Source organism: Limanda limanda, chromosome 14, assembly GCF_963576545.1.
Source record: "Limanda limanda chromosome 14, fLimLim1.1, whole genome shotgun sequence".
In the NCBI taxonomy this organism is placed as follows: Eukaryota; Metazoa; Chordata; class Actinopteri; order Pleuronectiformes; family Pleuronectidae; genus Limanda; species Limanda limanda.
Genome location: NC_083649.1, coordinates 2708346 through 2722759, shown reverse-complemented (window position 1 = coordinate 2722759; position 14414 = coordinate 2708346). Strand labels below are relative to the sequence as shown.

At 43.2% G+C, this 14414-nt stretch overlaps 1 protein-coding gene across 1 annotated transcript; it reads left to right on the top strand.

Moving 5' to 3' along the window:
* The first annotated feature begins 562 nt into the window (after positions 1-562).
* LOC133019745 (tripartite motif-containing protein 16-like) lies at positions 563-12962 on the top strand. Its single transcript, XM_061086303.1, has 2 exons — positions 563-2248; positions 12858-12962. The coding sequence occupies exons 1-2, from the start codon at positions 563-565 to the stop codon at positions 12960-12962; spliced, it is 1791 nt and encodes a 596-aa protein (XP_060942286.1).
* Positions 12963-14414: the final 1452 nt, after the last annotated feature.

Genomic DNA, 14414 nt, shown 5'->3' with positions numbered 1-14414 from the left:
CAGACAGATCGTTGTCCCCTCAGCGGTCGGACTCTTAAATCAGCTGTAGTCCTGGTGTTTGTCACGCACAAATTTGAATATGTTTTAGTATTTTAACAAAGGACTCATGGATTATTTGTGCTCTTTTTGTGTATGTATTGTTATGATGTGTATGAGTTGTGTGTGACAACTGTTTACAAACCAACTGGCCTTTCGGGGACAGTAAAGACGACCTTAACCTTAACTTAACCTTTATTCTCCTTTGTTAGTTTTTCATTCTTCGTAAAACCAACTCTGCCTCTCACTGACTCTCCTCTTAACACCAGGTGAGAACAGGCCGCTGTGAAATGCAGTAAAACCTGAAACACCAACAACTTCTTCCTCCAACACAACCAGCTCCTCCCAGTCAGGACATGTCGTGTCTCCTCCCTTCACAGGTGTGTCAATGAAAGAACCAGTGAACAACAAGCTGTGAACTGTGGGAGATGAGTCACTGCAGGGAGTGAACGAGAGAGGGAGGAGCAGAGATCTGTTTGTGTTCAGAGGAAGTGATTCTGTTCTACAGTCTCTGGCAGCAGCTGAAATGGCGCAGCAAGAAAATCAACTGAACAGAGAAAGATTCTCCTGTCCGATCTGTCTGGATCTACTGAAGGATCCGGTGACTACTGGCTGTGGACACAGCTACTGTAAGAGCTGTATTAACACCCACTGGGACAAAGAGGAGGAGAGAGGAAGCTACAGCTGTCCTCAGTGTAGACAGACCTTCACACCGAGGCCTGTCCTGGAGAAAAACACCATGTTAGCTGATTCACTGGAGGAGCTGAAGAAGACTGGACTCCAAGCTGCTCCTGCTGATCACTGCTATGCTGGACCTGGAGATGTGGCCTGTGATGTCTGCACTGGGAGAAAACTGAAAGCTCTCAAGTCCTGTTTGAATTGTTTGGCCTCTTATTGTGAAAAACACCTCCAGCGTCATCTTCAGTCAGCTGCATTGAAGAAGCACAAGCTGGTGGAGCCCTCGGAGAAGCTCCAGGAGAACATCTGCTCTCGTCACGACGAGGTGATGAAGATGTTCTGCCGCACTGATCAGCAGTGTATCTGTTATCTCTGCTCTGTGGAGGAACATAAAGACCACGACACAGTGTCAGCTGCAGCAGAAAGGACTGAGAGGCAGAGAGAGCTCAGGCCGAGGAGACAAACAATCCAGCAGAGAGTCCAGGACAAGGAGAAAGACGTGAAGCTGCTGCAACAGGAGGAGAAGGACATCAATGGCTCTGCTGATAAAGCAGTGGAGGACAGTGAGGAGATCTTCACTGAGCTGATCCGTCTGCTGGAGAAAAGAAGCTCTGATGTGGAGCAGCAGATCAGATCCCAGCAGGAAACTGAAGTGAGTCGAGTCAGAGAGCTTCAGGAGAGACTGGAGCAGGAGATCACTGAGCTGAAGAGGAAAGACCATGAACTGAAGCAGCTCTCAGACACAGAGGATCACAACCAGTTTCTACACAACTACCCCTCACTGTCACCACTCAGTGAATCTACACACTCATCCAGCATCAGGATCCGTCCTCTGAGGTACTTTGAGGACGTGACAGCAGCTGTGTCACAGGTCAGAGGTCGACTACAGGACATTCTGAGTGAGACAGAGACACAGATTTTACAGATTGTGTCTCAAGTGGATGTTTTACTGCGACAACCAGAGCCAGAGACCAGAGCTGACTTCTTAAGATATTCACAGGAAATCACACTGGATCCAAACACAGCAAACAGACGTCTGTTATTATCTGAGGGAAACAGAAAAGTAACAGGAATGAGTGAAGAACAGTCTTATTCTGATCACCCAGACAGATTCACTGGTTGGTGTCAGGTCCTGAGTAGAGAGAGTCTGACTGGACGTTGTTACTGGGAGGTGGAGGTGGGGGGATGGGGAGGAGTTGATGTAGCAGTCACATACAAGAATATCAGAAGAGCAGGAAACTCAGAATGTTCATTTGGAAACAATGATAAATCTTGGTCATTAACTTGTAATGGATACACTGGATATGACTTTTATTACAACAGCATCAAGACTCCAGTGTCAGGTCCTTGGTCCTCCAGAATAGGAGTGTACCTGGATTGCAGTGCAGGTGTTCTATCCTTCTACAGCGTCTCTTACACCATGACTCTCCTCCACAGAGTCCAGACCACATTCACTCAGCCGCTCTATGCTGGAGTTTGGGTTAATTGGAACAAATCCACAGCTGAGTTCTGTAAACTCAAAATTAAAAGCAGTGTTTTAGATTCTGTGTTTAAAGTTTTAACTTCTTTTGTCTCCATGTTTGTGGACAGAGATCAGCTGTCAATCAAACAATGACCTTCCTTTATCACACATATTTAGTTCTCACTTTGTAAAGACAGAAATCTATAATTACACTGACATGAATGTGTTTGAAAGATCTATTGTTGCTGTTGTTTTCTAAATCAAAGTAGAAATCAGGTTGTGTGATGTTTTAGAACCTGTGTTGATCCTGATGAGTGTTGCAAAGGGGCGGAACATTTCTGGAAACTTTCCACAGGAAGTTAAGCTCAGGAATTTTGGAAATGTTGACTCTTTTTTGCAGAAGTTAGCCTATAACAGGGAACTTAAAGGAAGTTGAAAACCAGACGAGGTGAGCCCAGCTCAGCTGGACCCTGGATGCACCGAGTTGGGAACATTGTCTGCCAGAAAAGTAAACCTATGACTTTGTGTTGTTGTTGAACGTCTTTGTCATTACCTAGCATGTCGATTACTTGTTACACTGAAGCCATGTTCATGTAAATACCAAGTTAATTTGTATACAGTAGGCTAACTATTTACAGCAGTGAGAGTTGGATGTATGTACAGTTGCAATCAGAAATATTCAGAAATATTCAACCCCCCCAAAGATTTTAAAGATTTATCAATTAAAGTTTTTTCAAACGGGCAAGATTCTGCTTCGGATGATTTCTTTATGACTTGAGTAATACAGAGAATCAACACAGAAAATACATGATTTAGTATTTGTGTGGAACAGTATATTTTGTTAAGATAGACAGAGGAGATTATTTCATCACACCTGAAGGGCCTTGGGTAGAAGAAGATTTTCAAAAAGAGACATCATTGGGAGAATTATACGGAAGTTTAAAACTTCTTGAACAGCTGCAAACCAAAAATGTGTTTTGTTGTGAGTCATTGTTGCGGTGAAACATTTATTGTCCTACATTGTGTCTTTTTAAAAGCAGTCACATGAATAAATGATCAAAACCGAGAAACGCAGCCTCTTTCAAGCTGTTTTTAACCCGGCGCTGCCTCCGCGGCGAGGCCACGCCGGCGTTCGGCGGTTTCACCGAGTGAATTATGGATCGTCTCTTTCCAAGCATGAGCTCAACTGGCAGCGAGACGAGTTAAACCTGCGACTGGTGCTGGGAGTGAACTGCGAGAAAGAGTCAAAATATTCTGCACTTTATTATTCATGACCAGAGAATGTGTACACAGACTTACTACACAACACCTGGATAAAAGAATGGGAGGTCATGACGCTTCCTTTCATTTGTTTTTAACGCGGCTGGCTGGTCATCGGATTGAGAAACAAATAGAAATCAGAAGCCAGTTGTGTGGGGAGTGCCTCCGGGTGTTATTCATTTCCTTTTAACTTTTCCATTTTGTGTTTCCCCCTCTCTCTATCGCTGTCTCTCTGCAGCAGCAGCGAGGACAACAGCCACAAAATGCTTTTAGCTCCCAAATGAAATCTGCGACACAAGCGGCACAGGGCGGGCGTCCTGCTGCCGGGCGCCGGACGCTTCGCCCTTGAGAAACGAATCCAGACACCAAAGTGTTTGTTTGCTCTCTGGACAGATTCCAATGAATTTCCCCCAGAAGAAGCTCCGAGTCTTTATCTCGCTGACAAGAGGACACATCTGTTTTCAGAGGAGAAGAAAAAAGCAGAAATGAAGGTGTTTGAACACTCGTCTGTTCTTGTTGCGGTTCAATGATGTGGAACCTTTTCTCAAAAGTTTATTGCTTCATCACACAAGAAATACAAAAATCGGTTCATCCTTTAAATCTTCTTTACTTTCCTTATTCACATCGGGCACAATGACTTGTTTTTCTCAAAGAAGAAGGGACCACCTCCACTGTCTGTATTCATTTATTACACATCTATTTCTTTTTCTTTCGAAATAGGTTAACAAGTTTTAATCTCCTGTGATAGCCCTGAATATCCACCATCATTCGTGACTTTAGACTGTGGGTATATAAACTAAGGTCCTTATTTAATACTTGTAATTCAGGTTGTGTTAGCTTGAACCAGAATAACAACATTTTTAATGGTAGATCTTGTGTCCTTGTTTTTGGAAATAGTTATTACTGTGGTATTACTGTTTTTCGTGAATTTGATCGGTTAACAATGACATTAGTTTTACTCTTTTTCTTATTCCAAGGCCAATTAGTTTTTTAACATCTGTGTTTTGAACAACACGATTGGTTATCAAGTGTAATTTTTGGAGCCGTCCTCTAAAAATCAGTCTTAATGAGGTTACAAGTTAAACTTTTTGTGACCAGTGTTGTAACAGAGTCGTAGCTGCTGTTGTTGTCTATTGAGTTTGTCCTTCTCTGTGGTAAAGTCACTGGCTGGTAATGGGGGTATGGATAACATGTTTGTTTTAACCTGTGACTTAAGCATGTTCAGGTTCTCCTGTTCCGTCAAGGGTGAACTTGTGGAGTAATCAATCCTAAGGGCCTTCTGCAGATGGATTTCTCCTTTGGTCTCTGTTCCCTGTTGATGAGTCCGACTGAGAGGACCCTCTCCACCTTCTCAACTGATGTCAATGCGTCTATGTGGAGGTCTTGGATTTTGAAACTAGGGATTCTGGAAAAGTTGAGTCTCCGATGAGGTATTTTTCCTGGATCTGGAGCGATCAGCGATTCATCACTTAACATAATTAATATAAAATCTAAATAAACAAATTCCTTTATCAACATAAATTCACAAGAGTAAAGTTGTATTGTGAACTTGTCCTCTGTGTGTCTGCAGCTCTTCAATTCCTGTGCTTCACATCCCCCCCCCCCCCCCAGTGCAGCTGGGTTTTCAATGTATAGCCTGTGTTTCTGGTTCCATGTATTCAGGACTTCTCACATTAATGAAACATAGGGTTGAGACGGGAATATGTTATAAATATTGATGAGACATTACTTCCATGCTGTCACAGATTCATATGCAGGTTTGCACCACCCACCTGAGAGCCTCTGCTTCCTCCTGCAGCCTCAGAGCTCTGGGTGTCACTGTTGCATCACATCTGAATCCTCCTGCTGGTCACAGGCGTCTCCCACAGCGGCTAAAGGCCGGAGCATGCTTCTGCGTTGTCAGGGGCCCGCAGGCACGCAGCTGTAACGCAGGACTCGTTCTCATTCATGGTTTTCCAACCGTTGCGCGTGTTGCCATGCAATTCCCCGCCAGAACACTAGGCGCAGTAATGTTTTTTGTCGAAGTCGGCTCTTCTTCCTGTGTTGCACGAAGAAGAGCGATTTATTTACATCGCCACGGCGGCTCCGCAGAGCCTTTTTCTGGTGGAAAAATCCGCCGGTTAGTGACGGTTTATACTAGTGGACATAGTGTCGTATCTCTTCTGCCAAGTGCTCTTCTATTTGGTCCATATTCGTTCTTCTAAATCTTCCGTGGTTTCCGGGCTTGAACCGGAAATGCGACTCTGGAAATGATGTAGTTAGCAGACCAATCACAGCCCTTGCGGGCGGGTGACGCTTGCGGGGCTTTGCCGTCTAGTTAGAAAAATTGGCCGACGCACGTAAGGACGTAAGAAGGCTCTTGCGTCTCCGGGCCCGTGAAAACGCAGAAGCATGCGCCTGCCTTCAGAGTCCCGGCTCCACACAGCACGGGGACGGATTCCCTCAACATGTCTCCAACAGACGTCTCCAGCAGATCACATCCCACGTGAGATACCCAGAGAGGCAGAAAACCAATCTGACACAAGCCTGCAGGGTGTGTGCGCCGCATGTCTTTCAATTCATCAAGATGAATTTCAATATTTCAATTCGTCACGCATGCTGCAGCCCAGGGCACAGAGAACGGGCAGGGCAGGGACCTTGTGCAGCCGGCTGGGGAAAAAAGTGGAATTAAAGACTGTTACAGTAAAATTGGCCTTCTGTAATTCTGATGCCATGCGTGTGCATTTCAATATCTCATTAGAGGTGAACAATAGTTAATCAAACGTCGAGGCGCGCAGCCTTGAATGAAAAGCACCGCTGCTTCTGCACTGATGCCAGAACCCCACAGATCCCACTGCTCTCGGATCAGACCGAACCAGAGTCAGAGGCTGAAGTGGAGACAGATTCTACAGTGTCAAAGATACAGAGTCAGGAGTATGAGCCACACATGCATGTTTGCAGCTCACATCTACCAGGCGGCCTTGCCTTGGCCAAAATCTTAACTTTCTGGACTTTAGCTTCGCAAATTAATTAGGCTCCATGTCCGTTTTTCTATCCTGTGATGGTTTCTAATTGGAGCAAACAACATTTTAATGGTTGCTGATATAATCCAAATGGATGGTGCTGGGCTCACGGGACAGGGTTTCAGTTGCACTCAAGGAAATAAGCTCTCTCCAAGGACGACAGTGTTTAAATATCATCTTCCTGCAAGCTGCTAAAACTTTGGAGGACACGCCAACAGCCCTAAAAGTTTAAATGACTCATTGACATTCAGCTGTGAATGTCTCTGATGAAATTAAGAAAAACAATGTATTTATCCACCTTTGAAACGTATGAAAATCTTAATAGGCAGAATTAGGACTTAACATCAATAAATGTTTCATTATTCTACAAAAAATTTGAAAAATAAATGTTTCCTTTTAGGAAAGTCTCAGTGGAAAAGCTTCTTAAAACAGCATCAGGGGAAAAGTCAATGTCACTCAACAAAAACAATGTCATGCCGTGTTATTCCTGAGCAACAGTGAGAACAAAGACCGAGGCTGTGCTCACTGAATGTGAATTACATTTAAATGACGACACTGTAAGAAAAGATGGTTTCTGTGTCCAGGATCAGCTGCAGTGGAACAGTGGAAGCTGCTGCTCAACATTTCGATTTTGACTTGATATTCAGCAGCAGAGACTCCCAGGAATCACTGGAGGAATCAAACCGGGGATGTTGGGATTACGTGAAAGGTGCATTTGACCACTGGGCCACCGCGACAGTACAGTTATATCTACATATGTTAACCAATAGGAGTGATAATTAACTTCTGACAAATTACCTTTTCCAACAATGTTATTATTGCTATTTGCAGGATTACTCAAAAAACACTAAAGCAGTTTCCATGAGGTGTTGTGGCCTCAGTGGAGGTTTGCTCTTGTACTCTAAGAGAGTGTTAGCACTGCAGTGAGTGTGTTGCATTGTTCTCTGGGACATCAGTGAAAATGTCAATGAACGATCTCTTTCAGAAGAAATAAACAATCCTGGATCCGCCCCCTTTGTCTGGATTCACGCCAAAATGTAATCTTTCCCGGCCCTTGATGGGATCATGTCCGTTTCATGGAAATCCAATAAGTAGATTCAGCAAAATCCACTTGACAAACACACAATGAACAGAACCTCCTTGACAAGGGTAAAGCTTAGCCATGTTTTCTTAATCGCCGTCTTATAGATTTTATTACTCATCAAAATATGTAATTAACCACATTTTTATACACAAAATAAACACAAATCTATGAAGGTCAGATTGTCCTTTAATGCTCCAAACTTCAGGATCACTCAAGGACCATATGTGATCCAACTAAAGCAAATGAAACAACAAAAAGGTTTCAACCATATTATCAATGCTCCAAATATAGACAGAGGGACAGTTTATGGAGGAAAACAATAGTTTGGTCACCAAAATATCCACCAATAGAGATCCACTGAAACCAGTAACCTTTAGCTGAATATAAAAGTTGAATGGTGGCGAAGCCGTCACAGCTGCGAGGCTGTTTGAATGAAAACGGCCCATAAACAGAAACAATCAAGACAGGAGCAGTGTGTGTGTGTGTGTGTGTGTGTGTGTGTGTGTGTGTGTGTGTGTGTGTGTGTGTGTGTGTGTGTGTGTGTGTGTGTGTGTGTGTGTGTGTGTGTGTGTGTGTGTGTTTATGTGGAATAATCGTAACATAATTGTCCACCTCCCTGCCTGAAATTCAGTAAAGTTGTGCGTTAACTCTGCTGAGCCAAACCTTCTTTATTAACAAGGAGCATTGCACCTCTTTCCAGTTAATGAAATATTGATTTGGAAATTGTATTGTAAGACGATGGAAAGCTTTTAAAGCGCTTTGTGCCTTTGCTCAGAGCCAACTTCATCAGTTATTATTTTTTAATGGTGTTATTTGAAAATGCTCCTAAAGCAGAGAAGCAGTTTTTTTTTCCCGGGGCTTGGCGTGCGCCGCGTCCGGGATTGGCGTCATATTTCTGTGCCGAGGGAACTCAGGGCCACAAACGGCTGCATGTTTTTTTAATGAAAGATGTTGGCATCAAACCGCGTGTCGTAACGGCGACAGTGGGACATTGCTGATTTAATGATGTGTTTGTTCCTTTCCCAGTGGAGCTTTATAAAGAGAAATGTATTTTAAAAAAGGGGAATTAGTCACATTTCCAAATGTAGTTCACAATCAGCGACTCTGTATAATGGGATTTTGTTTCTCTGGTGTCCGAGTCGGGCCAATTTTTGAAAAACCCCGTGAATCAGAAATGACAAACACTGTGAATGTGTGTGCACTGTAGAATCCATCTGTACAGTACAGATAAGAAACTAATCCAGACCGACTGGAAACCACTTGCTGCTTGAATCTGGTTATTTTGGTATCTGTGTTTAACAGCAGACTTCAGTGAAGCTCACAGCTCGAACTGAGAGTTGAAACTGAAATTCACTGCACGTGCACACACTGAGAATAAGACCCCACGCAGCAGCACTAATTCTATTCACCTCTATTGTGTTGGAGTGGAAGCACACACCTCAGACACAATTGGACATATCTGTGCAGAAATGAAAATTTGTATTTAATAGAATAAACCACAAAAATGCAAAGAAGGTGCAGTTATGTCTATATTTTATGTAGAAAAATGAAAGTTCTTCTCGATTCAAGTACTAAATATTTGATGGCATTTTTCTGTCATAAGGGTTGGATAACAACATATTAGGAATCATGTACTGCAAACATTGTAATGTCCATAACCCTCGACTAGAGTCAGGAAAAACTACAAAACTAAATAATTAGCAGGGAAAGAAAACGCAGGAGAGATTCCTCTGGAGGACGGACAGAAGTGCAGCAGATGTCACGTCAACAGAACAACACAGTTCATGAGAAAAGACAGCGTCTAACATAAAGAGACGAGTATCAATGTATAAAGTATTCATGCAGAAAGAAAATGCTTAATATCAGTATCTGCCTCTCCCACCGTAAACGAAACTGATAGAACTGATCCTGCAGAATTCAACATTTCACCATATAAAGCTCAAATAGAGTTGTTTCACACACAGACGCTGCAGAAATGTCTCTGAACGCTGGAGTTTCCACTTTGATGAGCACCTGCGAGCGCGGATTAAGAATTAATGTTTTAATCCACCGAGATATTTGTTAGATTTAAAAAGCCTCGTGGCCTGGATTGATGTGAGAACCGAGGATGAACTCGCTCCTTCTCTCTGCTGCTTCTCCAAATACTTTAGATTATGTAAATACTGTTAATATGTATAATACAGACACAGCGTGATAGACCAACCATCGACTACACCTCAGTATTAAACCTTTAGGAGCTTTTCTTCCCCTTTGGCTTTTATTTGTTCTCTGATTACAAGTTAATGTTTGTTTGGGTTTGAGATTTAAACAGCTAAATCCTCCTGATACAGTAAATTATATATTTACTAAACTCAGGCTTGAGAACTGATTGAGCTCAGCCGAGTCCCCTGATGTTTGAAACCTCCAACACACTGATGACCACAGGACACATATCGGACCACTGGCCGGTTCCTCATCAAAACCAAACCCGTGAGCCGGAGGAGGTGATTCAGAGGGACGGCAGCTGCAGGACGGTACAACGCTTCTGACTGGGGGACAGACACGTCTCCTCACTCTGTGATTGATGATAAACTCAAAGATGCCAAAGCAGATTATTTGACACTGATGTGATTTGGACACTGTGGCAATAGACGTTGCCACCGAGGTCTCACCACAGCAGCCAGAGACAAACTAGTTGCTTTTCAAAATACATTTATTAACTCAAACATTTACTCAAAGTCCCCAAGGTTTCTGCTGGCGTTCGACTGTGCAGCTCTGCAGTGTCTCATGTGTCCCTCCTGTGTCTCTTCCTCTCTGGCAGACCAGCTGCTGCCTTCTGAATCCAGGGAGAGTTGATTGGCCAACTAGCCTCAGCTGTGCCCCCCCCCCCCAGTTCACCTGGAGCTTCTCCGAGCCTCGTCCACAGACATGTGACCTTCTGATCTGGAGTCAGAGGTGTTACCACAGAGTCTGGAACATTTCTTCTTCTCACTTTGAAATATCCCTCGTACATGATATCACATATTCAGTCATTAGACCTGTTATTATAAACACACATTATATTATTGGAGATGTTAACGATCAACATTAACGATTATTTTCTCTCTGAGAGTCTGAAGCTTCATGTTTGTTCCATTCCTCTTCTGGTCTGAGGAATCTTTCACACCTGATATCTCGGATCAGACTATGACCTGAAACGATTGACGCCTTCTGAACTTCATACGAGCAGCCAAACTCAGATTTCAGCCCTAAATCAGGCCCTAAGTGCTTAAAGTGATCCAAACCTCAAACAGCTTGGACGTTGTGCGTCCACACGTGTTTGCAGCCGAGTGTTTGGGTGCAATATGGAACTTTCATCATCTCATCCATCATATAAAAACATGCAGTTTAAATTACCACAGCGAGTGCAGAGTGGAGCCCGGGCAGCTTTCCATTCACTGACCGTGCTTTAGTGGCTCTGGGCAGCCGAGTGTGGGTCTGCAGGAGGTCATCGTGGTTTACTACACACAGTCCGTCAGAGCTGTTTCCATTCAGCCACACTGTAACACACACACACACACACACACACACACACACACACACACACACACACACACACTAATCAGTGCTCGGACATCACCACCTCTCACTCTGCACTCTGCTCCACCGCCGCCGCCTCACATGATTGAAATGCATAATGCAGTTCACACTCCGGCGCACTCTTTCCAGCGTCTGTTTTCACTGCAGCCGTTTATTCATCATTCCAGCGCGAGTGTTAATCAGAGCTGAACCACACAGAGCAGCTCATGTCAGGGACGAGTTTAAAAACAGCAACACTTTGGTTCTGAGGAGCATTTTCTTTAATGGCCGGTCACCGTACGACTTTGGGTTCTTTGGACCAAAAGGTTTGTTTCAGTATCTGCGTCTCAATTCAGGCGACTAGACCGTCCCCAGTTCAAAGGATGGAGCCGACAAAGTGTCCTTTCATCCCTGAGACCGGCCTCAATGGGCGGATCCTTCCCAGTCCAACCTATCCCAGGATGCATTGCACTTGAAGGCTTTTGAAGTGAACGCTTCAAATGTGGGAAAAAACTACAACAACAGACCAAACAAAGTCTCGTCATGTACAACTGTAGCTCTGTTGCTGGGCGACTGCAACAAGGGTGGGATGAGCTGGTCACTGAAATCCTTTGTTGACCAAACCGTCTCGTTTCGGTTTCGGCCTTCGCAGACAAAGACCGTCTCCTGTTGAGGAGGTTGCGATGTTCATAGCTAGCTTCACTTCACTAGGCCTTCATCAATGAGGCAAGTCCGTACAGATAAAATGACACAAGTTGAAGAGACAACTAGTGGTCGACGAACTAGCTTCCAGGGTTTTGTAAATATTGTGTTTTGACCTTCAGGGCCACTGTAGTTATGGGGAAGTTGAAAAGTAGAAAAGAATAAGAATAGAAGAATCAGTTTTATTCCAATTTTATTCTTTGTCAAAACCAGACGACTAAATTATCAACAGCGATATGATTCCTTCCTTCCTTCCTTCCTTCCTTCCTTCCTTCCTTCCTTCCTTCCTTCCTTCCTTCCTTCCTTCCTTCCTTCCTTCCTTCCTTCCTTCCTTCCTTCCTTCCTTCCTTCCTTCCTTCCTTCCTTCCTTCCTTCCTTCCTTCCTTCCTCAGGTGACTTCACATTTCTCAGACTTCACTCTCCTTCCTCTCAGGCCACAAAAAGCTTTTTACATAGTTATTTTTTCCATATAATCAGTAATTACCTCCAACACTTGTAAACACACTTTGATGTATAAAATTTCTGCGGTGCCTCTAATTTGAAATGGCCTCAGTGTGTGAGGAGGAGTGATGCCATGGCAACAGTGCAACACATTATACTATTTACAACATGAATACAAGGACCTATACGTTAAACCTGTGATAAGACATAAATCAGATTATGACGGGATATCAAGATTAATGGGTCTGGCATGAATTTCATTAATGTTTTTTGATTATTCGTTTCCATTCATTCTTTGCATAAGAATCAAATTGACTTGAGAGGATTCATCATATTTAGTTTATTTATTTTATACTTTATCAAAAATCTGCAAGAAATGAATCTTTTCACAATATCAGCGTTTGATTCCCGTTTGTTTTTCCCATCAATACAACTGATGAGTCGGCTAAACGAGAGGTACAGGAACTTCTGTTCTCATCACACATGGTCATGAAAGGGTCCCGGGGGGGGGGGGGTGCGTGCTCCCCTGCAGCTGCACCACCACCTCTCCACTGTACGAACACCAGGACCAGATGTTGTTGTTGTGTTGCTACTTGCAGAGTCCCTCACATTTCCATTAATCATTATCCCAACACCTCTCCTCTTAAACAATCAGGCATATGGGCCGGCTCGCCTGCCGCGGCGCCCTCAGCAGAACGCCGCCCGCAGTTCATCAAGGTCCCACGTGACGGAACAGCCCGAGCCACTGATCTCCGCCTAATTTAATGATAACTATCACCTGTTCTCCGAGTGCGCTGCCACACTCCAGATTGTTTGTGAGTAATTGGTCTGTGCCTTTTGCTTGATTAATTTGATTGCTACATTTTTCACTGTCCCCTCTCTGGTGAGTGCTGCGGCACTACAGGTGCTGGGTTTCATTAATTATATCCCTAATTGTTTTGGAAAATGTTGCACGCAAGTTTGATTCGCGGGGACGGTTGTGGTTTGTTTGCGAGCGGCAAAGACATCTCAGCGTGTTTCTGCCACTTAAGAAGATAAATGAATCTCATCTTTTGAACAGATTGTGGTGAAGATTCCAGGAGGCGTCGAAACTCAAGGACGGAGAAACTGCTGGAGCCGCTGCAGATAAGAGTGAGAAATGTGGAAACTAATTTACACCTCTGTTCTCTCACGTGTTCTGGGATGTGTTTGATTATTGTCTCAACACTGAAATATGAGTCAGAAATGCCAGGACGTGGACGAGTTAAACATCAGGAGTCTGTTGGCTATCTGATGGAAACTTAAGAAACGTAAGCATGTTTAAAGGAAATAAAAACACCAGACAAGGTCGTGGCGCTGGATATTACCCATGATCCCGTGCTTCGTAAACCAGAAGAGCTGCTGCTGAAACAAATCCACCAAACTTCGTGTTTTAGAAGTTTGGGACTGTCCGTCATTTCAAGGAAACTTTCTTCATGTTCACACTCACTCAATCATCAAACCCACTTTGACACCGATATGTAAAGTAAGAAATGACAGGTCCTGGTGATAGATTAATGATGATTTCTCGGGTGAACATGTTTTTGCAAAGCTTCATGTGACAGATGGAGAAACCCAAAGTCACCCATTGGCTACTTCTCAGCCTCGTTAGAAGTTTTCCACTTTAACACTGATTGTTCTCGGTCACCAGATCTTTGTCTTCCACAGCACAACAGTCTATTACATCAATCCTGGAGCAATTTATTTAATCTTAATTTAATCTTTAATTCAATTTAATCATTTAATTGAGATTAAAATCTCTTGTTTAAGATAAAACCGAGAAACAATCAAAAGAACAATCAGCGAAACAAACAAAGAAACAAGGAATTAAGATTGTGGAAGTTACAAGAGCCATGAGAGTTTTTTATAAGAGAAACACGTGTTAGCAATAATATAAATACTTGTGAAAAAAAGTAATAAAAAAACTTTGAATTAAAATTACAAAAATAAAATATCACTAATGTCAGAGATTGAGAAATCCTTAAAAAGTAGGATTAAAATGCTTAATTCGTGTGTGCATGAATATATGTCTAAGGATCTTTTACATTGAAACACCTGGAGGGTGTAAATGATTAGTTTTCTGTAACTCTTTTTATTCCCTCTCTTTATCAGTTAGCAACATTTCCACTGTTCATCCCCCAGCAGCCTGTTTACCAGCAGCTTTGTCGTGTTTGCTGTGGTGATTGACTTCATG

Coding starts and splice junctions, on each gene's coding strand:
- LOC133019745 (XM_061086303.1), top strand. CDS start 563: ATGGCGCAGCAAGAAAATCAACTGAACAGAGAAAGATTCTCCTGTCCG. Junction 2,249..12,857: donor AACTCAAAATTAAAAGCAGT/GTTTTAGATTCT, acceptor TTAAACAATCAG/GCATATGGGCCGGCTCGCCT.